Genomic DNA, 27203 nt, shown 5'->3' on the forward strand with positions numbered 1-27203 from the left:
AGTGGTAACTTGAAAATCCATGAAGAATATAGGGATGTGTGTGTGTTACCTCCATTGTGTAGGAAGTGTACTGGTTGTCGAAGATGAGGGCCTCCTGGATGAGCTGGTGGGATCCCTCCAGCTTGTTGATCTCAGGCATGTAGGACATGATGTTCTGCTGGTACTCCTTCAGGTTGGTCAGCTGGTCCTCCAGAGTGCCGTTCATCTCGATGGATATCCTGCCAATTTCCTGCCAACACGGACGCACAGTGTTCACCATCCTGTTCCCATGCACATGCACGGTGCGAAAACTTTATAGAGGACGCGAGCACGGAGCAAGTACTCCTTCCATTTCTAAACGTCTTAAGCTGTGAAGTGTTGTGTACATCCCTGGCGGTGTTTACAGTGACGAGCAGCAGCAGGTGCAGACTGAGCTGATGTATGTAATGTGCTACAAAGCTGTTTGACCGATCTAAATCACCCAGAGGAACGAGTTTGACTGAGGCGTCTGTACCACAGTTACACTGCTCAGTGCTATTGGTGTTGTCATGAATAGTTGTGAGTTAAGCAGTGTGTGTGTGTGTGTGTTAAGCATGACAGTGTGGGATATCTCTGAGCAGACACAGATGTGTGTGAGGTGTGATGCAATACCCCAAAGATTTACCTCCCCCTCTGGGACTCAGTCCTCTCCCACAGCTGTGAACTAGCTGAGGCCACTTTCTGCTCTGACCAGACGCCAAACCATGTCTTCAGATGAATTTGCATTTACAGACAATTAAAGGCTATTCTGCTACTGTAGTATCACTGTATGAGCTGTTAGTCATGACCACTCTTTGTTATTAGCATGTACACTTGCATGCTTGATTTACCTGAGCTCAAGTTCCTTCCTTTACAGTAAGTTAAGTTATGCATTAAAGACACTTTTAACTGATCTCCCAGAGAAACTGTAACCAGTTTTACTGTGTTGGCTATTGAATTAAATCTATAGATGAATACTTAAAGGACAATTCCAGGCAAATTCAACTCAGGCTGTATTTTCCCAACATTTTGGGTCTAAAAGAAGGAATCTGACGATTTTCAGTTTAATTGCTCCTGTTTTGCGGTAGTTGTGTCTGTCCCTGCATCGCCACGGCAGCGATGAATGGGAGCGGATGCAAGTGCCGCTGCTTAGGCTGTTTACATCCCTCAAAGCTGCAATTTTTTCCACAGACAGCATCAGATGGCTACTCAAACATGCACCGAGATGAGCTGCTTCAACACAATGGTGAACACTTGGACTGTTCACATGGACTAATCCCTTACCTCCATTTTGTCCTGGATGAAGGCACCGACTGTGTTGGCCTGAGTGGCAAACTTGGCTCTCAGAGTGTCGTTGGAGTTCTGCTTGTTCAGCTCCTCCTGCAGGGCGTTGTCACGCAGCGGCACCATCGCCATGGCCTACACACACGCACACACACACACACACATATTAGAAACACTAAAAATTGTAACAGAAATAAGCTGTGGTTGCACCTACACACCAGCTATGTTGGACAAAATAAATAAACTAAAACCATTCTCTTGAGAAATATGCAGGCAAATATAAACAGAGTGGAGCATCTTCATAGCAGACGATAACAACAAATAAATAAATAAAAAATAAAAATCTCAAATTCTAATACATCAAGCAAAGACGCCCTGGGAGGTGAAACCCAGAAAAGCAGAATTAAATGTAAAATGGACATTAGGAGGCTCAGACAGCAGCCTACCTTTTCCCATTTGCTATCAATGCTCTCGGGTGTGATGGTGGTGTAGGGGTTTGATCCGCTCAGCTTGATGCCGTTGCTCTGGGCAATTTTCTGCACCTCTGCCTGGATGGACTGAATGGCCTCCCGTTCCTTGTTGGCCTCCGACAGGGTGGACTTGAACTGCTCATGAGCTGTGATCAGACCCTGAGGGAGGAAACAGTTTGATTTTACCTCCACTTCACAGAACGTTACACCTGTTTGTTCCTGTGTTCCATGTCTGGAGAAATACATAATTCAACTGGGACCTCAGATATGTTTTTGCTTTCATTTGTTCGTATGTGTTTCATGTGTTGTAGCTTTCTGCATGTGTGTGTCTGAAGCTACCTGAATCTCCTCAATATTGTGGACAATGAACATGTCCTGCAGGTCCTCCATGGCTCCCTCCATCCAGTTGTTGAAGGGCGCTGCTCTCTTGGCGTACTCCAGGTAAAGCTCATCTATCGACTCCAGCTGCTTCTCTGTCCTCTGTTGGATTAATTTCACTGAATCAGCGAACATGAGCTATTTTTCAGGATCATTTTGTTTACAAAAATTGAATATTTTACAGCAGTGCACTGTCCAAGAGCAAGGCAAAAATAAACTGTGTGAGATGCATTACAGTATTTCCCCAGCCTCTGATCAGAGACTGCAGCAGCAAACACACAGAACAAGTATGCGCTGATGAAATGACAGGTGGAGTCATACCTCCAGTGACTCTTTGCGGCTCTGGGTGAGGGCTCCCAGGACGTCCCACTGATCACAGATCTTCTGACAGCGAGCGTTGACACTGGCAGAGTCGTAATAGTCCAGCTCACTGGAAAGTGGCACAGAGAAAAAGGAGTTGACAGGCTACACTCAACTCACCCACAGATACATAACTCAGTGACGGACGGGTTTTCTCTGTTCTTCTAATGATCTCATGGTTTCATCTCCTCCAGTAATGTCACTGCATCTACAATGATCATAGTTTTTTTTTCCTAATGTGACTTGTCAGCTGTTCACTCCTCCCTCCTTACTTGAGCTCCTGTGCAATGGCGGCAATCTGCTCCACTCTGTCCTGATGTGCTGCCAAGTCGCTCTCAAACGCCTCATGTTTCCGTAGCAACGCCTTGACCTCTGACAGGGTGGAAGTCTCATAGTCTTTCTGGGTCAGCATGGCCTCCTTACCTGCACACACAAACTTATTTACTCACTGTCTGTCAGTCTCTTAAATAGCAAAAAGAAGTAGTATACCAAGAGTAATATTGTAGGTAGCAAAATTGTACTTATTTTATAAAAAAAAAAAAAGAGCAGCACAAAGAAAAGAAGACAAAACCTTTAAGAGGGATTTTTCATTTTGAATGATTTGGAGAAGATCAAATTTCATAGTGGCAAAGTCCATTCTGTGTGAATGTGTGTGAGAAAACATTGAAATACCATCAGTCCAGGATTCATGGATGGCGGCCTTCTGGTGAAACTTCTCAGCCAGATGCTCCAGTCTCTCCAGTCGTCTGATCTCACTGAGTATCCACTCCTCGTAGCCTTTCTCTGCTCCTTCCAGAGTGTGCCATGCTCCATTGATATCCTGAGATCAGAAAGCAGAAATGACTCATACCAACCCTTCACTGCAGGGTACAGTATGACATGTTTCTTTGCCTGCATAGTAAATATACAGTAAAACTTCACACGGAGTATCCTTGTGTAATATTAGAAAAATATAGCTTAAAGACAATCCAGGACCATAAAACCACAAAAAGAAACTTTTTGAGAGTGATGATTTTACCACTAACATACTAATGTGATACTGGTCTCTTGACCATGACAATGGTGAGAGCAGGGACTGCAGACAGACCTGGCATAATTCAGTAAATAAGTGGAAACTATCAGTCCTCAGTGAGAACTAATTTCTTATTTTTCCACAAACAACAAAATACATATAAAATACAACTTTATATCATGAGAAATCCAGGTTCAAGTGCAGCAGTGACTCTGTGTATCACACATACAAAATAAATTCTAACATCACAAACATAACAAACAAACATAGAATTCAAATGTCTCCAGATGTTAGAGATGATGAGTTACTCTGTATAAATTGTGTGAATACATACAGACACCATGCGTCCCTCTGATGGCATGAAGGCAGGTCTGTTGCTGAGTCTCAGTTTAGTCTGCAGAGTGTTGAAGCTGATCTCCAGCTGACATTTCTCTTGGACCTGAGGGCAGGAACAGAAGAGTCGGCTCGGTGTTAGTGAGAGGATTCAGCAAACAAACACCTCTCACCTCTTAGAGAGAAACAAGCAGGCGGATGCAGAGGTAAACTACTCTTTAAGTGAAGTTAATGTAAACCTTTGGTGGTTTGTGGACACAGCGGTAGTCTCTGAAGTCCTCCTGTTTGGCCTGCATGTCATTGACGGTTTTCTCCTGGGTTCTGTTCTCCAGCCATGGGATGGTCCGACGTATCCACTCCAGCAGCTGCAGGCAGACAGGAAAACAAGGAGACACCAGTCAGCACAAACAATCAGGCGCTCAACTTAGAAGATGAGTTTTATTTATAAAAGCTCTATCAGAGTTTGGAAAGTAAATGGACTGTATCTGTAACATTAGAGCAGGTACATGAACATCTAACATTGAGTCTAAAATGAAGAGCTCTAATCTGTGTAAACGGGCTGAAAAGTGTTGTTACTCACGTCACTGGCCAGCTTCTCGTAGTTCTCCATCATCTGCTCGTTCTCCTGGTTGACAGCCAGCACTTTGCAGATGCGGTTTGCAGCTGTCTCAGCCTATCAGGAGACAGAGCGATGAGTTGCGCTCACAGTGACTCCATCATGTACCACCAGAGTTCACTCACTGTGCCCAAAGCTTAGAGAGAGCGTTCACTGTAGCTACACTTCAAGTCACTAAACCAAACATTAAATAGGTGTCTGTTGTTTTTTTTATTAGTAGCTCAACCTGAGATCTTATTACCAGATCTTTTGCTCCAAATTTGTGCATACACACTCCACACACAGGCAGTGAATTGGAATAAATGTAAACACAAGTTCAGACAGACATTATTAATTATAAAAAGTGCAAAAAGACACAAAAAACTCATTGCATCTATCTGATATGAACATGCTCCAGCTGCTGGTGGTTAGTTCAATGTGCCAGAGTAAGAGTGTGTGTTTTTAAAGCTCCATGCGTCTCCTGTCACAAATCAGGAGTCAGTCCATTCATCTAGTTACAGGTTCATGTAGCGCTGCAGTCCGCATCAGTGGCTCTGCCTAGGATATTACACTACTGTACCACTGGAAATAAAAAACAATACATAAAAATAAATGTCTCTTATTTTGTATCTCAAATTATTTTAAGTCTAAACTTACACATTGCACAGAATATACTGTATATACATATCATAGCAAACATCAAAACAGACATTTAGAGTTAAGAAATGTTAATAGCTGAATAGAAACAGGAGAGACATTGAAAAGTGTTTCCCAAAAGAAGACCCGGCTTCCCAAAACCATATCAGTGCAATAATCTTTCCCATTTTGTTTTCCATGCAAAACATACAAATTGTATGTACATGTATTTTAGGTAATGATATAAGATTTTTATTTAGAGTGTCATTAGCTCACATATTCATCAGAAGCACTTCAGAGTTACACATGATCCCAGTGGAAACTGGAAAAACACCAACAACAGTCCCAGTACGGGACAGCATGGTCTTCATCCAGTCAGCGAGACACTCTTTATATCCAGATATCTACATAGACCATCAGTACTGATATCAGTTTGGGACCTTAACACAGAGCTCTTTTGGAGAAACAGTCTCAATGTCCAAAGCTCAGAAACAGAGGCCTTCGAAAATGTTTGTTGTTCCCATCATGATCCTGATCTGAAAATATTTCCCAACTCTAGCTGTGCCCCGAAAACTAACTAACAGTCAGAATAACTTCACAGTTGGATCCAAAAAGAGAAAATTGTTGTTGGGGAAGCAACCCAACCCGATCCATTTTCTGACACCAGCTGACCTTTACTTTGCCACAAAACATATTCTGTCTGGAGTAAACCCAGAAAACAGCCTGATGGGAATCCTCTTGGTTTTGTTTTGTTTTGTTTGCTTCAGCAAAGTGTTAATGCGAGTATGAAGCGTGAGGAGCTCACCTTCTGTGCACCAGAGAAGGCATGATAGAAGCAGGATACATAGGTCATTATGGCCTTCTCATCCGGCCTCAGCGTACCCACGATGTCTACGCATCACCCAGCAGGGCAGAGACAGGTCGACAGAACAAGAAACAGAGAGAGAAGGAGACAGAGTGAAGCCAAAGCTACCCAAAGCTACAGTATGTGGTCCTCACTCCCTACTGATGAGAGAGCCAAGGGAGCTGGCCACAGTTGGTTGTGGAGAGAGTGGCCCCCCCTGTTTAGGGGACGGGTATGTGAGGAGGACGAGAGTCCTCTCCAAGAGAGATGAGGGACACAGGAACCACGGGGTCATGGTTGGGACACAAACACACATACACACACCCACTGTTGTAATCAAGCTCATTGAATCTGTGTCAGGGTGAATCCACTCAAAGCAGCTTATTCAAATTCTGAAGTAGGCCTTTCCCTTCATTCGGTTCATTTAGCAGGCGAAAATGATGCTGCCACAAATCAGGCAGCACGACACGACGCGTCCTCCTCTCAATGAACAGCAATGCAGCTTGTTGTTTCCAAACATTTACATTATCAAAAATAAATATAATATAATATAATATATAAATAACTACTCCACTTCCGGCTCTAGGTTTATCTCAGTTTATATTATACATTGCTTAATTAAAATGCAATGGCAAGAGGTCTGACAGATTGAGTGTGTTATGCAAATTTGAAATAGTTTAATTTACCCACTTGTCCAAAGGAGCTAAATGAAAAACCAACACACCAGATGTTGAATAAACTTTCCAAAAATGCTTTTCATGGACAGGATGAAGTGTGATTCTGAAATGATGATAGTGATGCTGGCAAAAGCAGTAAGCCTGGAGATTTTTTCTATGCGCAAACTTTTATATACATAATTCAAGGATTAGAGGGAAAACAAGTTGTACATGGAAATAGTTTCCACACGCACGCACACGTTGCCTAGATCTGTCTAATTGTCTCACACCTCTCCCCCGAGATTACAGAGGAACACAAACAAGTTCTGAATGAGCCAGAAAATTAATTAGAGGAAGAGGAGCAAAACAAGAGACACATCAACTGGCTTCCTGTCACAGGCCTTGAGGGAGAGGAGACGGGTGAGGGGAGGGGAGGAAAAATAAGGGAGGAGAGGGAGGGACAGATACAAGAGATGGGAGGGTTGGAAGCAGGGGGAGTAGATGAGGAGCAGGAGAGGGCAGAATAAAACTCAATCCGTTGTCTAGAAGTTTCAACCTGAGCCTTCACAGGTCCAGACCTGTTTCTTTATACAGTATTTAACTATTTAAAATTACACTGCTCTTCATCTTTGGCTAAAATCTGTACCGTAATTATTGACTCTTCAATGTAACATGTCATAACAGCTTCTCTGTTCTTTGCCATGTGTTAATTTCTGAATATTTGTACCTGTCCAGGCATCTAAACTAAACTTGACAAGGAAAGGAAGGGACTGAAGACAACCTGTCACAACCTATAGACACAATAAACCGGGGCTGAGGGCTCACAAGTAGACAGCAACTGCTTCTCTAGAACAGCAGTACGGTCAAGCTCAGCTGCACTCCTCAGTAGCCAAGTCAGACTCACTCACTCTCTAACAACACATCACAGGGTTGTTAGGGACAGTTACTGCTTTTGCCAGCAAAGCTACATCCATACTGTTGCTGTTTGTGTTGTAGTGTGTGCGTTTGTGTCCCAACGAGTCCAATGTCTTTGTTGAAAACCCAGGTCTTAACAGCGCTGTTGAGAGGAGTGAGGCCATGCTGGACAGGAAGCAGCACTTTGTTAGTAACGGGAGGTTAAAGGTCGAGTCGAGGAGTCAGGGGGTACCTTCTGTGCTCCAGAGAAGGCATGGTAGAAACTGGACACATAAGTCATTATGGCTTTCTCATCTGGACGAGCAGTGTTCACAATGTCTACAAGGCGGGGTGGGGGGGGGAGACCATGGTTATGAAGACACACACATATATATATATACAGGCAAGACAGAGGACATGTGATTATAAACATGTAGGGACATACACCAATATTACACAGGCTGGCAAACACAAGACACATGTAACAAGCTGCTGTAGTTATGAACAGCCATCCAGGACAAGGAGATAGGAATACAGACACACAGAGTCAACAACACTGTACATACCAGGGTCAGACCCATACATTCATCTATTAAAACACTCAAGCAGTGAAGTGAGAGTTCCCCTGCAAAGCTGAATAAAAAAATGAAAATAAACAGGGCATTATGTGTGTATATTATGTGTATCTTATCATTTTAGATTTTCACTTTCTATTTTAAATGCTTTAAAATATCCTTGTGCTCGTTTCCAAACACTGGAAGACGTCAGAGTAACACCCTTGACTGAAGGAAACCCATGTGCATATTTACAAATGTAAAGTCTGATGATGAACAAATAACTACAAAGTGCTAATACTGGTCTGCCACACACACACACACACACACACACACACACACTTGGAAATCCAAAGCATTAAAGGAGACAAAGGAGACAAAGACATGAAGGGAGGGGACGGAGGCTCCACTGATCCTGAAACAGCAGTAACAGCTTATGCACAGTAACAGGTTCAGCCGTGGATTTCAGCAGCCACATTTACATGCACATCAACAGTGTGACTGTAATGGAGGTGAGACAATAATTCAACTCAGTGAGAAGAATGATTGAGACCATCCTCCCGATCAGAGGACAGCTACTGTCAGAGACACGGTCAATGTGCTGTGTTCAGAACATAGATGTATCTTTACTAGAGTTTTTAGGTGTTTCATTCTGTCCACTTTTAACAATGCACACTACAACACCTGGATTTAATTATGTTTTTAGGTCTGAATACCTTCACAGTCACATTATACTGCCAGGGATTTTCCGGAGGACAGGTGCATTAGAAAGCCCTGGGACCTGCACACAGAACCAGCTTAACCACAGCGCTGTGTCAAACATCAATGAGAAAACATTCAGGAGCAGTAAACTCATGAAATATCTCGAGTATCTTCATCAGACTGCTGCTTATGCACATAACAGGAACCTGTCACCTTGCTGTGTGCATGTAAACCCAGCCAGTCACTGATGAGCCTTGTCATACAGGATGATGGATTACAGTTCATACACATAATATCACTGGCAGATACACAGCTGGTCGACAGCACGGGTCAGGCTTACCTTCTGCGTCCAACATCTTGGGAATGTCCAGGTGCTTCTCAGCCACCTCAAAGGCGTTATTAAGATTGGTCACTGGGTCGTCCTAAACAACCAATCACAGCACAAGAAGAAGATAAACTTTCTTTCTGAGATGGTTAAGTTTAGATTCAGGTTTCTTAGTACTGACATGCTCAATGTTTTTTTGAATGAATGAAAAACTACTAGAGTTTGTTTCAATTACATCAGACAGACACGAACGCTTTAATGTTACTCATGAGTATAGGTGTAGTGACCGTGTGTGAGCCTGAATACCTTTCTGAGGCTGTCGTAATCGATCAGATCAGGTCTGTGTCTGTGGATCAGAGCGTTGAAGGCGAGACCATCCTTCCAGCTGTTGGACAGAACAGAGAACAGATGAGCTGAGTGTAAGGTGCAGCAGTGATTAACATGACACACAGATACATTTTGAATGTGATTCGTAGTGCCGTCTGTTATACAAGCCTCTATAGCCGCTGCTAGTACCTTAACTGAATTTGAATCAAAATATAAACTATTTAATAACTAAAATCACAACTGAAAGATTCAGCACCTCCACTGAGCTAAAATTTTGACCTAAAAAACAGCCAATGAGAAATTTCAATCGAAAACTGGTCCAAAGACCTTGAGACCAAGTTTACCCTGACAATGACAAAATTTTACACAGACCTTGGTCTCTGTACGTACTGTATAACATGCATCTACAAATGGACATGTACCACAAATTTACTTCTCACATAAGAATCAGAAGGCAACAGCTACAATGCTGACAATAACGTGATCAGTGTCTTTTTTCTACTTCACTCAACAGTAAAACACGTTCCAGTTTCTCCAACAGGGGGTGGCATTTCTACACAATTGCAGTGGTTTCTCTACACTGCAGAAGTAAATGATTGACATTTCACTGAGCAACACCCATCTATACCGGTAGATAAACACAAATAACCCCAACATATTTACTAATATACAATAAGCAGAGGTGCACCATGACAGCAGAGCTCCTGGGTGTGTTCTTGATTATATATTTAATAGACCACAGCATCAGTATTAAAAAAACCCCAAAACAAAACAATTGAATACCGAGAAGTCAAGTTGTCGAGCTCTATCATCACAAAGTCCGGGCTGATCACAAACATGCAAAACAAACTTCTCATCACTGTGCAGTATTGATCGTCAACAGCTTCGATCCATTAACACCAATGACCCTTACAAGACTGATCGATCCAGTCTTGGTACATGTGCATGTGTGTACGTGTGTGTGGTTGCTGTGTGTTACCTAATGTGGAAGTTCTGCACATTGACATTCTTGTAGGGAGCGGTCTTCCTCTGGCACCACAGGAGAAGACCCTCCTTTGCAGAGGTCTCTGCAGGGAAGAAGTGGAGGAGAAGAAACATAAGAAGACAGGAGCAGTGGCAGTGAGGAGAACAGGAGGTCTACATTAGTCTGAACACACTGAAGACATGACTCTTTACATTGACTCAAGCTTTTGTCGTTTTGATCCCATTACCAGCGCACGAGCAGACAGACAATGCAGTGCCTTTCATGACTGTCAGTCACTGGGATCAGAAGACTAAGGATGTTTTTGTTGTGTTGCTTGAACAAACATCAAAAAGTATCAGTTACTAGGGAGAGCAAAAACTCCTTGTAGTGGTCCCCACCCACCGGAGTTAATTCAAATCAGACAGATTTAATTAACCACCACAGACTCATTACAGCTCGAATGCAAACTCAATGCCAAGACGAAAACACAGGAAGTGGTGAAGTATAGAATTTCAGTAAGTGTTTGGAATTTCCGACTGATTAATGCTGAAAGGGTTTATCAACTGATCGATTAGCTCGCTGTCTGGAAACTGAGGATGGGGATTTACTGATGTTCTATTTCATCAATCGAAATTCACTGTTCTTGTGTTTTTAACAGCTATTGAAAAAAAAAAAACAATTACTTTGACTGCCAGAGTTCCCTTTAGCAAACACTGCTCTGCTCAGCTGTAGCTAGTGTTAGAAGCATTTATGCAAATAACTCCTGAGGGAGTCGTACCTTCTACAGAGATGTCCTGGATGGCGAAGCGGAGGATGATGGTCCAGATCATTCCCAGGGTCATCTTGGCGTTTCCATCCACAATTTCTACAACAGATAAAAGTCTCTGTCAATCACCTGACTCTTTATTTCATCTTGTGTCGCTGACCACACGTCTTGTCTATCACTGCTGTTTTTACAATCTTACATCTGCTCTTCCATTTAATAATGCCAACACACCCACACAACTGCACTTAATGTCCCACGGCCGATGACGCTCCAGCATTGGCTGGGGAAGTGTGAATCTTTAACAATGATTTCTCCTGTAGAATAAATTACATCTTGGTAGATACAACAACACAGTCAGCTGGTGATTGCAAGTACTGCAAAACTGTATGGTATTATCTTAGAGTTTCCCACCACAATCCTCAGTATCTGGTGGGTTAATGAACACACGACAATGCATAAGGACGGGACAGTAAGGTATGTGCAATGATACATTCGTACACAGGCATGTAGATTGGGTCAGATTCCACTCATAGTTCAAACACATACTGAGACCATTAGTCGTTTCATACTTTCACCTGTCGGCTGTCAGCTGTGAATCTCAACCACATTGCTCTCATTCTAACATTCTCCGTGTTTAATCTGACGTCTATCTGCTCACACTTGGCTTCATTCATTTGTACTTGCTTTAATATGTGACACGTGTTAAAGCAACTCTTACTTATCCTGGCATTTCACACAGCACGCAGAAAAAAATTTGAACATCAACAACTCCACCTCCATCCAAAGTCCCACCCAACTCTTCCTCTTGCGCGTGTTGGCAAGGTAACAGTAAACATAGGAGGAAAGCAAGTGAAACAAGTAGGAGTCATGAGTCTGATTCAGAGGTTACTGTACAACCAACACAGTCAAACACAGCCTAAGACTTACAGTAAACGGGATCAGTGCTGAGTTTTATAATAGATAGTAACGTTACTGGTAAATGGAAACGCACAAGGAAGATAATGTTACAGTCAGAGTAGAGTTCTCAATGGGCCGGCCTGACCAACCTGACCGGATGCGCTGGTTTGGGTCGAAAATATACGTACATGACTGACATATCACAACAGCAGAAACCATACAGTATCTAGGAGAAACTCTGCGACCGGATGAAGCTGCATCAGTCTCCACCATCGCTTGAAAGCAGAGCAACGTTGGCTCTAGTTTTGGCTCTTGCCGCATCAAGTTCTCTCTTGGTGGTGGCTTTTTCAAAAAATAGTCTTCCTTTAGCCAACTGATTTCTGTGTGGGAGCGGCTGGAGGTGGGAGCTGCGGCCCTGGATTTGTCGGTCTATTTTACAAAACAGTTTATTTCCAAAAGCGTTCTTCCTGGTCAGGGGTGGAGAGAGTGCACGAGCAGTTACGTTAAGTACGTTCAGGCTGCTAAGCCAATCCTGAAATGAAATGATTGGTCAGACTTTTCTCAGGACCATATGAGAATGGACTTACATTTGAGTGTGTCATCAGATTATTAATAGCATTTTAACTTAAACAAAGAAAAGTGTAAAATTCCCAGAAAGGTAAGTGTTGCTTGAACACACTAATACAACACTGCTCTGTGGACAAACATGAATGCCCCCCTTTATTTATATTGTAAATTGTTGTGTAATAACTTAGAGACTAAAGGTCCTCAGGACAAATGGTGATGTGTCGGTGTTACACATTCTCTGACGGGGAAAGTGTAGGACGTCATCCTCTCTCATCTAGTCACCACTGTCCCTCAGTTTCTCTGTCAGTTTCCAGCTGATGACCTTCAGTGGGCTGCTTTCACGTAAGGCCAGAAACAATGTGTGAGTGTGTGGGGGGCTGCAGTATTTTGAGCAATTTTGTGTTCAGTGGTCGTCAGCCTCAGCAATGCCATGCTGCAGGAATGTCATGTTTGTCCTGATAGAGTAGGAGAAAGGTCACTGTCCTCTGTACTCCATCCAGAGTGTGAGTACTCAAACACCAGTGTCAAATAAATGTGCTGAACAGTTAAGAAACTTTTGGTAGATATGAGGAAATGTTACTGCAGATGTGGATTTTTACTGTGAGAAATTAAAAGCTCATACTTCCTGCACACACTTCCTGTTAATTTCAAAATGACTTGTGAACATTCAAACGCTTTTCACTCTCAGGTTATTCTAGAGAGGTGAAACTCCCCCTTGCTCAACAAACAAGTAGCTGCTCTCCTACTGTTCTGACTTAAATTAAATGCTACTCTAGCTTCAGCTTGCTGTGCAGCTATAAAACAACAGAAAATGGTAGAAAAAAACAACAACAAAAACAAAACAAGCAGTGACAGATGTTTTTTGTTTGTTTGTTTGTTTTTTATAGTAGTGTCATGTTAATTGTCTCTCTTTGTAGTTTTATTGTCTGTTGGTTTCTGTTTGGATACGTTCCAATTTGTGTACCGAGTTTTTCCTGTTTTTATGAATTATGTTGTTATGTCCTTGTTGTTCATTTTAATGGCTTTTAACACCTTGCCAGGAGGACTACAGTCTGAAACTAGCCGTTGGCTAACACTGGCACCTTTACATTTTATTATGTTCATTAATGTGCACTGTCCTCCTAAAAAAAAAAAAATTAAAAGGGGAACTTTTCCGCTGTTTTGCTAACCCTCCTCCCGGCCATGTGCATTTTTTTTTCAACAAAGCCGGAGAGAAAGCAATCCATGGAGTGATAGATAACATTATATATCATATACAATGTTTATATTTGTGTAGTCTAATCTGTCATAAACAAGAGATTATGGGTTTACAGGTTGTGTTTGTGTCGTTGTGTGGCTGAGACGAGAGCTGGGACAGCGGGTCGGTGGCACTGATCTTGCAAGGTTGGTCTTTGGCCAAGAGATGCTACGTGGAAGGCAGAGAGCCTTCATTCTCCCTCATAACAAGTTACATGTAATTTATTTACAGTAACCATCACAATTACTCTGAAGCTGTTTAATTAAGGTAAAAATGTAGCAGAGTTAAGGTGAAAATCTTGCATAGTTCCTCTTTAAATATCAAAATGACTGAAAACTTCCTTTTTTAATTTTGAGTTGATGTGAAGGTTGAAGACGGGTCAATGAGACGGTGGTTTCCACAGTGAGAAGGGACTTTTTGTGGCAGTTAGTGCCGTTTCTAGGTTTTAGAAGTTCATGACCAGGGGTTTCAATTTCAATCATTTCATTTTAGCACATCACACATGAACTGGATGTGTTTGTGTGCATGCACAAATAAATGCTTACCCTCTGCTCCAATAGAAACCAGCTTCACTCCCTTGCTGGCAATGAAGTCCAGGGCTTTGTTCACATTGTTGATCTTATGGACCCTCATCTTGCCTCGCTCAGGCTTGGGTAACCGCTCGCCTGTGGATGGATGATCACACACACACACACACACACACACAACACACACACACACACACACACACACACACACACACACACACACACAAAGTGAGTGTGTTAGCTCCTGCAGTTTCCACAGGCTCAGCAAAACAACATTCAGTCAGGATGGTTTAAGTTACAGCAGTGACATTAGCATCGCTCACAGCAGAAAAAAAATGAAGTGAATGTGAAAAAGGAAGCTGCACGCAGGTCCAAATTTCATTATGGGATGACAGCAGTTTAAATGTCTATCTACTGTGCCAACAGGAGAAGCTTCCCTGCTTCAACCCCCAACAAGGGAGACTCCTAGAGATACACTATGAACACAGTGACACTCCTCCAGCAGGGTGACTAGTGTGTTGTTAAAGCTTGTGATAAAAACTAAGGTTGGAAACTGAGTGACCACACCCTGGATAAGACAGAGATTACATGCATCTTTATCATCTGAAAACATTTTTATGGTCTGACAGATCAGCTTGAAAACCAGGTCACTGCTCTGTGACTAATGAATGTGTGTGTGTCAGTGTGTAAATATACAGTATGTGTGTCTCGAATGCGCCAAATTCTCTATCCAATCTGGTGCTTTGAGGTTGTTCACATAGTTACCTGAGATGACCTCCAGCAGCAGCATGAGTTTGAGTCCATCCCTGAAGTCCTCTTCTATGTTTTCGATCTGCGTGCCGGCCTTCCGCAGGTGGGAGTTACACCATGCCGTGAATGTCTGCACGAGAGCACAGAAACAGGACACAAACGGTGATTATCCAGAGCCCGAGCAAGAATGCTTTTTCAGTTTTTATGATAATAAACTACTTTGAACTGAAAATGAAATTCAATGGACAGGAAGGAGGCCAGGGAGTCGTTTTGATACGACAGGAAGCACCACAAGAAAAGGGGAGGAGACAGATGTTATAGTACAATACCAATCCCTGGACATAAGAACTACTATTGATATTGAGGTATTACAGTATTTCAACGATGTGTCACCAAGATGAAAATGTGTCAACAACAACTATCTTGACTCATGTGCTCATACTTCAGCTGCATGCCTTTTCCACCCAAAAGAAAACAGTCTCACACCAGGCAGCATCTGTGATATATGTAATTAAATATCAGAATGGTGTACCAAATCACAAACGCACACACATCTGGGAGAAGACACAGACCAGCACAAATCACACACATCAATAGCTGGTTGGAATCTATGTCTTTGTGCTTCTGGTTAGCCGACATTCTTCAGAAATGTGTTTTGAATCATTTTATTTTAAAGGAGCTCATGGCACTGAGGTAGGCACGGTGGACTGTGGAGAGGTTGGCTTGTTTGCTCTGAGCTTTGTCATGCCACTCTCCAAAAATCTCAACTATGGCACATCATCAGTCAACGTGTCAAAAATACTCGCAAGACATTTTCCCCTCGCTTGTTACATAATTTAAGGGAAAAGACCTTAAATGCCAAGTGACCAAAATACACGCTGAGAGTCCGGCCTGCACACTCTCAGTGAGGCTGCCACCGCTTGGAGTCAATGTCAGGGATCGCTGTGCAGGTTTCAATCAAATATGAAATACAGCTGAAATCTAAACGTTGTTTTGAGATGGAATGTCGCTGTCTGTGAGAGAAAGAGGAAAAAGGAGGGACGAGAGCAGAGTTCTCTAGTTTGCAAGCTGAGAAATGAAAAAAGCTCAGAGTTAACTTCAAGGTGTGGTAGTGCTACTGTCTTTCTTACAACACCAGTCTTACATGTGTTGCTGCTGAGATATCAAGTCTATGAAACATTCTGTTGTTACCTTCGTGGCAACTTGTTGACTTTCTCAGTTGTGTGTCTTTGTAAATTAGAAACATCTGACTGTTGTTGCTGGTGAGACGGGACTAATACTGTGTAGACGTCACCTCGGGGTCAGGGAAATATGAAATGGGCTTTGTTACAATTTTGGGGAAATTTTGGAAATTTGGCAAATAACATTTTTTAAACTCGGGTTGTATTTCTTGCTAAGTGTTGGAGTCATTTGAACCAGTTCATCATCCAGGATGTAAACCGAGACTAAAAACCACTTCCCTCTCAGTATCTGATATGAAAAGGACATAGGAATACTTCGAGGAACGTGTCGCTGCCGAAACTGAGAGATGTGAAAGAGGATTGCTCCAATTCACTGTTACACTTCCTCCTCCTTTTCTCCTTTTCTCCTGCACGGTGCCTTCAAAAACATTATGACTGGGTGCTGCTTGCTGCCCTGCCCCTCTCCCCACCGTCCCACTGTGGCCACCGGCACAAAGCTCCCATTGAGCCGGCTGGATAATAGCACCCTTCAGCCCCTGTGCTCTCCCTCCGACCGCTCTCTCTCTCTCTGTGACCCTCCCCTAGACTGCCCAATACCAACCCCCAACTCCCCCAACACACATATACACACACACACACAATTATATATATATATATACACAGAGCCCCCTGAGACTGGACTGGGACAGGAGAGGGGGCGGGGGGTAGGGGGTACATTTCACATAAACAAACAGACAAGTTAGGGGGGCAGGATGGGGGTGGGGGCAGGAAGACAATGCACCCTCTACCCCCCCCCCCCCCACACACACACACACACACACACACACACAGAGTTAAGGACAATGCAGCAGGAAGTGGCACTGCAATGACAGGAAGTTCCAGCTTACTTTAGCACAGAGCAGACAATCAGTGTGAAGATGTATTCATCACTGTCACTGGAGCCAACAGCTTTATTTTATGTTGTTCATAACACAACATCATGTGTTTCATTAAATTAAAATTTATTTCAAATTCTCTTTTTTTTTACTTTTTCTTTCTTGTCTTCAGCATAGAGGCTTCAAGACTTACCTCAGGTAAGGTCTTAGCAGGTCTTTGCAACCACCTCACAAATTAATATGAATATCTATGTGTTATGAAATCTAAAAAAAGAAATATAGTTTAAAAGGTAAAATTAGTTTTCAAAAGACAGGATGAGCCAATCTCTCATTGTCTTTTACCGACTGCCTTTTCTTCTCAGGATGTTGAGCCAATATTTGTGTGATTTTATCTTCATGCACACAGACCAGATTACCCAGATCACAGTCTAAGCACAAACAACCTGTTAATTTATCTACCGTTTTTGCTTATGTTTGCGTAATTGTCCCGAAAAAAATTAAATAAGTCTATATTTTAAGCTTGTTTGTAGCGGAAGCTTCTCAAAGCTCCTCTTCCTGGTCCGTCCAAAACTGACGCCGGCACAAATCACGCGAGGTTTGGACGGACCAGGAAGAGGAGCTTTGAGAAGCTTCCGCTACAAACAAGCTTAAAATATAGACTTATTTAATTTTTTTCGGGACAATTACGCAATTTGGGGCTTCAGCACAAGACGGACATTACATACGAGCATCATGGAGGTATTTGGATGTTTTTTTGTGTGTGTTTTTTTTACGAAGAGCTCTGGTGTCCCTTTACAACCGTTATATGGACATGCACTGCTACACCAAGACCCCCTGTAACTCAGAGAAGGGACGGAGGACTCTGAAACTTCTTCCAGCCCTTAGTCCACATGAGGGTGAGTAGATAATGAGCGAAATATCATTCTAGGGTGAACTATCCCTTTAATGTAGATGCCAGTATAGCACATCAGGTCTATGCTCTGGGGAACAATGACGGTTTCTGCTTGGTGGGAAAACTGAATTTGAAAAGCAAGTTGTGCAACTTGAACTGTGTCAGAGAGTTGCTTCATTAAACCTATAAAAGGCAGCCATGTTCCAGCAGGACCACTGCCACTGGGAGGGCTGACGGCGACAGGCAGAGACTCGCAAAGAGCCTGACAACTGTACATCTTGTGTAACGTAACATACTATAGATTATTCTCTTCTGTGCCCCGTGTTCACACTCAGACCTCTTGCACTGAGCCTTGCTCAAGGACGCTCCAGCCTGGCCTTATCAGAGCTTGAACTAGCCCTTTGCTCTGCCAAGAGAGGGCTGTCAAACTGGCTGTTCTGGGTCTGCAACAGTGGGGAGAAAAGAGAAAAGAAAACTTCTGCTCTGCTGAATTCGGTTCAGGAACCTATAGCATGCCTCTGGCTGCCTTACAACACTCGGGGAGAGCAAGGTGTGGTGCCGCCATGTGCTTAACTGGCACAGGCCTGTACACTGCTCAGGTAGACTAGACACTCAACCAATCAGGACGCTGGAGCAGATAAACATGTTTCTCTCTGCTCCAAGCATGCAGACTGACATAAGTGAGTTGATATCCGTGTGATATCTGTGAGTTGGTGGCAGGGCTGTCAACATTAGGTGATATGTGACATAAACCAACTGCCTTTGGCTTGATATTCAAGTTCATTCACAGGCATCATGGACCGATTATTGCCTTTGTACAAAAGCAGCAACAGCTTGCTGATAAAGGTTTATGAAAGTGAAACATTTGCCCTCAGTATTATTTAGTGAGGGGTGAGGCTACGAGTTGTTTAAAATCCAGATTTCTATATAGTTTGTCAGTTCATGTCCTTGATGTCAGTGGAGCCCCACCTTTAATTCTGAAGGTAATCTACTCTGTGACTTAATCGAATTAGTAGTGAACTGACCCTGATTCCCGATGGCAGCGAGCAAACAGGATGAATGAGCCTGAGTGAAGCCTGTTAAACCTGTCCATGTGGCTGCTCTGTGTTGGCTACACAGATCAGATGAGATGAGAGGATTTCTGACGTGAGCTGAGGACAGAGATAACAAGCTAAATGCCGTGTGGTACAGAGGAGAGAAAAGCTGGATGTGAGTGTTAAGAAGGTTTAGATTTTGGGCATGGAGCCCGCGCTCTTATCCTCTCGTATCCATTACATAACCGACGCCACAGTGAGGAACATCCTCTCCGTGATTTCTGCTGCATGCATCAACTACAACCCTAGTCTGATTTCAGGTCTGTCACTGTTTAACCTTTAAACATAATCATGTTGATGCATTTTAAAGCTGCTTTTGGAAATTTTACACACATTTGAAAACTAATGCCCCAAAACCCCTGGAATAGGATTAACATGTAAACTGTGAGTAAACCGAGGTGTGTTTTTTGTGCACACATGCATTTATATTATAACACCTGCTTTGTTTAAACCAATAGCTACAAGTGCTTAACGTTCTGTATTACAGCATGCGTAGCAGGATGAGGCTAAGGGCGTATTTCTACATGACAGTTTTCACATACCAACTGTGGCTTGAGTGATGAGTGAACTTTTGATGAGCTCATCTCCAGAATGTGTGGGGGGAACCCTAACCCCAACCCTAACCCATTTCAATGGTCTCCGTTTGGAACAGTTATCACTTCATTTCCAAGTTGCCATAATTGGTTTCAACACAGTCCTTTCATTTTTCCTTCATCTATCACTGTGTTGATGGAGAATCGTCAAAGCAGCAGGAAAGATGGTGATAATGAGCCTCTTTTGAAAGGGACGACACAGGGGTGTGAGCTGACGGCTCTGAGATCCTTGTTGTTTGTGTCCTGGAGGAGCGGGGAGTATGTCTGGAAGTGGTTAAGTTGTAACATTCCCCCCGTCCATGGCAAGATATACAACAGTCCCCTCGCTGCTTTACTGCCGCCACAGTGAGTAAGAGAGGGAGGCTAATGGGGTCTATTGGGGTCAGCTGTTTGATCCATCTTCTAGTACCTGTGCTGGAGCGAGGGCGACCCCGACAGTCTTTCAACTCTGATCTCTTACTGAGCCTACAGGGTCAAAGGTCAAGAGTCGGGCAGATATCGTTAGTTGAAAAGGAGGGGAAACCTGGCGGCATCTTTAAAACGCCAAAAGCAAGAAGCAAGATGGATGAAGATGCCAGGTCTGAATAAGGCCGTGGACAGGAATACACACACACAGACAGACACTATACTGTGTCAAAACCTTGTACATGGCTGCATTGTGTTAGACTATTTGCATTCTGCCTGGTGCCAACTGTTCTGTCTCTGCTGCTCTCTGTGCTTACATACAGCGTTTAATGCAGCTGCATTCACAGTAAAGCCCTTCTGATTTACATGGTTTCCGTTTCTGTTGTCACAACAACAACACAACAAGTTTGAAATAGTGAGTGAGCTCATTTAACACTACATGCAAACAGTCTGCTACGAATAAATACAGATCTTACACCCATGAAACTGTCTGACAAATCACTACACATAAGTTAAAGACAATCACTGTGCTGTGATTTCAGTTCGACTGTAAACTGATCACACAGGTAGACTTGAAACAACAGAATATAACTGTGTTTTTACATAGTAACACACACACACAAACATCTCCTTGGGCAGGCACGAACCTAACAGAGACTGGAAACACTGGGGAAAAAACTACAAGTATGTGCATACACCAGTTATTTCCACACCCAATTTCTCAATGCATAGACACACACACAGGAGCGAGAGAGAGAGCGATAAGGGTGTGTCTTTGTACACCTGGAAAGAATGAGCCAGGTCAAACATTATTTTACTGCTCAACTGCCTTGCATTCTCCACATGACGTCAGCAGTGTGTTCTTGTGTGTGGGTGTGTGTGTTTTCTTGATTACACACCCTTTTCTCTGGTTAACACTGATGAGCTCACGCTTGAAGCAACTCTACACACTGACGCTGTTGTTTCGATTGCTACACACACACACACACACACCCCTATTAGAATGAGTACAACAGATATATTTGGGAGCGTGGACAGTGAATGACACATCTCAGACCAAGAGCTGACTGTTAAACACGTCTTCTAACCAGATGTCAAAACGGTCTCACATCTTTGCACCTGTCTAGATCTCATGCTACGTGTATTCTCAGCACCTCTCACAGTCTCCAGGCCGACGCCACCTTTATATAGTCACAATCAGTCTTTATACGGCAAAGGCCGTGTTTTCTCACAAGTCGGTTACAGCTTCTCAACCCTGCCTCTCTAATAGGCGCACACACATGCATGATGCATGCAGAGACATGCAGTGAGGTGAGCTCACAGGACAGAAACACGACTGACATTGGTGGAAACAAGGTGTTGGTGACATTGCTGAGCTTCGCTGAAATGACAAACACGTGCACTTACTGTTTAGTGTCATTTATTACCTTCTTTAAAAACTCTAAAGTAATCAACAATAACCTTGTAAACCCGTCAGACTGAGGATATATCAAACTATTAAAAAGAGGAAACTGTGCAACAATGGACAAGTTGGACTGTGACTCGGCAACAAGCTGTTAACAAGCTCTTGATCAAGGCATTTAAATCAGATAAGTTGTACTGACCAACCTCAAGGTGTAAATATTGTCTGGTGTATGAATGAGCATGGGTGTAACAAAACAGTGACAAATAATGAAAAAGCAAAGTAAAACAGCAGTGGATGGTGAGTTGTTGCACCAAAGAGCAGATACTAGATTTATACTGCTAGTTAAAAGGAGTTATATGTGGACTTCCTGGCAGGAGGTGCAACCTCAAGGGACTTGGACAAGGCCATACTAAAATTGACTGGCTGCACCAGATTCAGTTGAGCCAAAACCAAGCTGGCCTGGCCCTGTGAATAAAGCTCAGTAACAAGTCTGGTCTGGCCTGACACAAGACCTCCTATTCTTAGAGGCACGTCAATTAAAAAAGGGCTGTGGCGTACAGCACAGTAGCACTGCAGGCTATTGTCACTACAGTGCTCAGTTTCAGCCCCAGCCCGACCCGACGGCCCGGGTTCGGGCCGACAATTTATACTAATTGGTCGGGTCGGGTTCGGGCTTTGGACAAAAAATAAAGTCAGTGACACAGTGTGTGTGGGCAGACAGTGATGGCCTGCACTCAGCCCGTCTAGTACTTTCTCTACTTGTTAAAATGTATATTTGACAGCATGCCATGGCAAACATGTGTACTGTACCAGGGTGAAGTTACTGAGGGGACACAACTCCGTTGCATGTCAGAACCACGGAGAGCGCCACGGCTCGTTAAGCCCATGTTTTCATCTCAATATAAATATGGAGACAAACACATAAAGTATCTACATGTACATATAGAATGTGTGACCAAGTAAGTACCACAAGTGAGATTTACCCATTTAATTTAGACACATATTCTGGGGTCTGCACCTTGGCTAGGCATCTCCTAACCCTAACCCTAACGCCACAACTGTGACACATCTGAAGAACATCCATTCCAGTCACAACTGTCCTCTATTAACTCCAGTCTACGGTCAAACAAACCATAAAACAAACAGCATCTTCAAACACAGAATCCCCAAGCTCCATTTCAGGAATAAACATTGTGACAACATCTCCTTACGAGCACGACTAACTGAAACATAAATCAAGAACTCTACAGCCCCGGCCCATTCACACAACAGTGGTGGCGGCTGCAGCAGCACAGGTCTGGAGTGGCTCTGCAGGAATACAACACCATCCTGCCAGGGGTCACGGTGGGCCCGGGAAGGGTTCATGGTGCATGAGTGCATGTGCGTGTCTGACAACTGAAAGACTGAGAAGGAAGAACCACCCTCCAGTTGAACGAGTGAACAGCTGTTTTGAGATCAACACTCTCCTGAGGCCACTCAAAAAACATTCAAACATAGGCAACTGGCAGCATCTCTGAAATGATGAATGATAAAGATTAGGTGGAATGCAGTACTTAAGCCAAGAGTAGTGGTCTTTCAGAGTGAAGAGAACTGGCCAGCATACAGGCGGCCACCAGGGGACCGTCTGCTAATCAGGAATAAAGACAGTGAAGAGGAGGAACGGCTTAGGAAGAGGAGGAGTGATAGGGACATGAGAAAGAGGAGAAGAAAGACGAAGCAGAGGCCTGCTGCAGAGGCTGCTCTCGTCTCATTATCCTCTCAAGTTTGGGCAGGTGATCATTAACATGTGTGCACAAACACACACACACACACGGAGGGAGAGGGAGCCTCCCTCTTGCTTCATGTGCTGACAGGTAGTCAGTAAAGCAGGGCTATAATGTGGGGACAATCTTTCACCATAGCGCACACACACACCTCCCAGCGGGAGCTGACAAACATGTAATTGCTGTGTACTTCTTGGCTGGCCTAATGCCCTTCAGATATGCCATTATGTGAGTCAACAGCTTAACGCTGAATGTTTTCAACAAGCTTCATGCACTACGTCCAGCGTCCAACTCTCCAGAGGAGCTTTAATATAGTAGCTCACAGAAACAAAGGAAAGGAAGGATTAAGGAGGGGTGAGGAGGGAGGGGGCGGGGTGGAGGAGTGGACAGGAGCTCATCAGGAAGAGGAGGAGAAAAGAGTAATGCATGTTGGGAGAGGAAATGACAAATGTGACAAGTTTCAAGAAAGTAGAAAAGTGTGGCTCTCATATTTGATATTGTTCTGACTGTTCACACCAATGAAAACAAACCAGCTTTAAATTTACAATTGGTGTTGCAGAGCAAGAATGGGAAAAACAGAAAAAGAGCCTCAGAGCTGAGGGAATGAAAACTTAGTTAAGTGACTTTGTGCTGCACCAGAGGAATGAATGAGTGTGTGAAGGGAGGGAATGATCCCAGTTGGCAGGGCTGGACTGGCCATCTGGCATACCGGGCAATGCCCGGTGGGCCGATGCACATATTTGGGCCGGCCCAGTAGCCTGTCATAATTTAAAAAAAAAAAAAAAAAAAAAAGGATATAGTTTTTGATCGACCGCAACGGTATCTGAGCCACTAAACGTGGCCCATTGGTTGATTTTCTTGAAGGACATTGGGCTAGTCCAATGAAATCTCTCAGCTCTCGTTGGCCCGCCCCTCCCCTCCCTCTTGATCATTTGTCTGTGCCGGGGATCACCACCGCCCCCCCCCCCCCACCCCCCACCCCCCACCCCCCAGCAGCCACAGGTGCTGCTGCGCCGGGAGACGAGCGAGGAGGACCCGACGATGATGAGCGAGTGGAGGCAAGTAACATTAGCCTGGGGCTGGCTAGGCTACACTTTGAGACATGTCCAAAACAAAGCAAAAAACGTTTTTACATTGAATGTGATAACTAACTGCATACTGCTGAATGCAGCTGCCGCTAATGCTAACGTAGCTCCACAGGGATTGAAGCAGTTATTTTTCTAACATGTGACAACATATTAGCCCATTAGTTGAAGGGCTGTGAGTCATCCATCATATCTGAGACCTTCATCTTGACTTTGTGAGTTTATGCAACTTGTTTTGTCTCAGATTTTTAAAAAGAAAGAAAAAAAGGTTTGATTATGATTACCGGTATATCCTTGTTGAAGCATTAGAGATGATGATTTTAAATTCAAACATCTGCATATCTTTTAAGTTCAATTAACAGGAATGCAGTAGGCCTTAGACCTCTTTTGAGACTTTTAAGTCATCCTTCATAACAGATAAATGTGTTCACTAGGTGTCACCACGTCACAAAAAGGCTACTTGGCTACATATACTTGTAAGTACACAAATACTGAGTACAAGTTCTGTTTGCTGTTTCTTGCAGGTCACAAATTTGGTGAGAGTGGAGCTGGCTGGCTGCGGACGAGGAAGTAGGGCAATACATACTGTGCACATACACATATGAGAATGCATATCTATTCAGATCTGTAATTCTTAGACTTTTTTCCCCCAATTCTCTATGGTTTCATAATGACTGAGTCACCTTTTCATAAGTTCCATCTCTAATGCTGCTACTGTCTGTAATATGTTTCTATTTAGATTATTTGTCAGGATATTTTGTTATTATTGTCCCTGTTTGTCCTTATCCCCCTGTCCCCCCCCTCCACCCAATTGGTAGAGGTAGCGCCCACCTCTAGTCATGACATAATTTCTGTTGTGATTTGATACTATAATGAATAAAGGTGTATTGATTGATCAATTTTAGTCCTTGAGTTCATAGCTACACGCTTTATTTGTTAACTGCTATCAAGGAATATGACTCTCCTTTGTAGTATGCGTTAGAGAAGACGCCGCAAGAATTGTGGACTTCTACGCTGTGTGATAATGTAGTGGGCTGGTCTGGACAGAAAATGCCCGGGCTGAATTTTTGTCCCAGTCCAGCCCTGCCAGTTGGGTGATGATTTGATAAGATAATAAAGATGTTATTAAGTGGTTTGGTAGGATGAAAGACAGAACAAGAGGGATGTTTATAAATGGGTGCATGAAATGATACAACACTTTTTTAGACTAGTGTGTAATGTTGTTTTGCAGCTTCTTTCTCTTGAGGAAATAATGGGGCTCGAACCAAAAACTTTGCAGCTTTCTGACCCTGAGAAAACTACTAGTGCCAGAGAGGAACGAGAAGACTCACTGAGGTAAGTGTGGGCTGTGTGTGTAGGAGCACAGTGGGTCACACACACACACACACACACACACGGAAATAAGGGAGGGAGGAGGGGGAGGAAAGGGGAGGGAAGGGGTAAAGTGTCAAGCGATGTGGTTATTTGTTCATTTATTTATGCCTCTTCCTGTCTTTGTTGCTCAAAAGAGTCCAGCCTGGAGTCAGGTTGCACTGCCACTGACAGAGACCTCTGTGTGTGTGTGTGTGTGTGTGTGTGTGTGTGTGTGTGTGTGTGTGTTTGTGTGTGTGTTTGTGTGTGTCTTCCAACCTATTTTAGGATCAGCAAGGTCCTCCTACAGTATGAAAGGAAGAGTAGCATTTTTTGTGCACGTTTTTGATTGCTTTAAATGTGTTTAATCTATTGTAATCCATTACTTCAAAACTGTCCAAGGTTCTAAATAAAAACTTGACATTAACACTTTCAAGACTTTCCCTTTCCAAAAGTAATGAAATTTATTCATTGCATTTAATTCTACTTCTCTATTCAAATTTAAGTTTTTCTCTCCTTTAATAGAATCTAAAAAATCAGTCCACATGACAACACACAGACACACACACATTGATGAGAGAACACCAAATCAACAGACTGTCTGTGCTGCACAAAAGGTGAGTGTTCATGGAGTTAACCTGTCAATTCAAGTCCGTAGAAAACTCAGAGTAACCGAGTCTGTCACATAGCTACTGTCGAAAAGGAACCTCTAACTTGTTTACTGGTTTCATTTGTCCGTCAACCTGTGGACAGACATAAATGGAGGATTATTGAACTGGTGGATTCAGCTTCTGCTCTAAAATCTTTCAGCATGTGAATCACACACCGACCCCATCACCACCACCACTCCTCTCTCTCCTATCACTGCGTTTGCCCGTTTCACCGTTCTGAGGCCTTGTCATCGTGCTGTGTCAATAAAACCTGCTGCTGACTTCAGGGCACATTGCTCCACATCACACACTTCCAGCGTTGCATAACCTTAGACTGACACCACAAAAAAGAAAACCATGCTTATTTCTTAATCAGCTGTTTACATTTGAGGCTGCTGGCTGACATGTTTGAACACGACTGAGCGTCTCACCAAAGGCAACTTGGAATTCTTCTGAAATGTCTTCAATTTGTTGATACTACAAATTGAATTTGGGGCGTCATATTGGACTCTACAAATACAATGATAAAGCAGCTGGGTGGTCTGTTTGCCGCATTATGCCAATGCACCATGTGTACTTCGAAACAGACAAAAACTTTAGCCACAAGAGAACAGACAAAACTTTAAAAGATTACTCCTACCAACGAGGCTATATGTGATTATTCAGTTTATTCTGTCGTATTCTGTCTCAGGAAATCATTGTAACTTGCTGCCAGGCAATAACCTAAAGGAGTAAATGTTATCTGGTGCACTGACAGATGCCCTCAACATTTAATTTGAGCATTCAATGTCTGTTAAATATTGACCAGAAGGCTGGAATACAGTAATTTATTACT

General features: G+C 43.2%; 1 protein-coding gene across 8 annotated transcripts in view; it reads right to left on the bottom strand.

The window, feature by feature from the left end:
* The window catches only part of actn4 (actinin, alpha 4), a 56750-nt gene that overhangs the window by 6205 nt on the left and 23342 nt on the right, over window positions 1-27203 (bottom strand). For 4 of the 8 annotated variants that reach the window (XM_085795676.1, XM_085795678.1, XM_085795682.1 and 1 more), the window contains exons 2-18: window positions 15091-15205; window positions 14344-14463; window positions 11110-11196; window positions 10347-10434; window positions 9347-9425; window positions 9056-9137; window positions 7713-7798; window positions 4415-4507; window positions 4074-4199; window positions 3836-3940; window positions 3162-3309; window positions 2762-2912; window positions 2451-2559; window positions 2091-2231; window positions 1728-1910; window positions 1282-1416; window positions 50-229 (exon numbers count right to left, since the gene is read on the bottom strand). In XM_085795676.1, the coding sequence (XP_085651802.1) occupies window positions 50-229; window positions 1282-1416; window positions 1728-1910; window positions 2091-2231; window positions 2451-2559; window positions 2762-2912; window positions 3162-3309; window positions 3836-3940; window positions 4074-4199; window positions 4415-4507; window positions 7713-7798; window positions 9056-9137; window positions 9347-9425; window positions 10347-10434; window positions 11110-11196; window positions 14344-14463; window positions 15091-15205 (2028 nt within the window). Of the gene's footprint in view, window positions 1-49; window positions 230-1281; window positions 1417-1727; window positions 1911-2090; window positions 2232-2450; window positions 2560-2761; window positions 2913-3161; window positions 3310-3835; window positions 3941-4073; window positions 4200-4414; window positions 4508-5870; window positions 5957-7712; window positions 7799-9055; window positions 9138-9346; window positions 9426-10346; window positions 10435-11109; window positions 11197-14343; window positions 14464-15090; window positions 15206-27203 lie in introns of all 8 variants that reach the window. The other 4 variants (XM_085795677.1, XM_085795679.1, XM_085795681.1 and 1 more) reach the window with 1 other exon arrangement.

Source organism: Trachurus japonicus, chromosome 13 (genome assembly GCF_045865225.1).
Source record: "Trachurus japonicus isolate A0001 chromosome 13, Traja_1.0".
NCBI classification, from domain to species: Eukaryota; Metazoa; Chordata; class Actinopteri; order Carangiformes; family Carangidae; genus Trachurus; species Trachurus japonicus.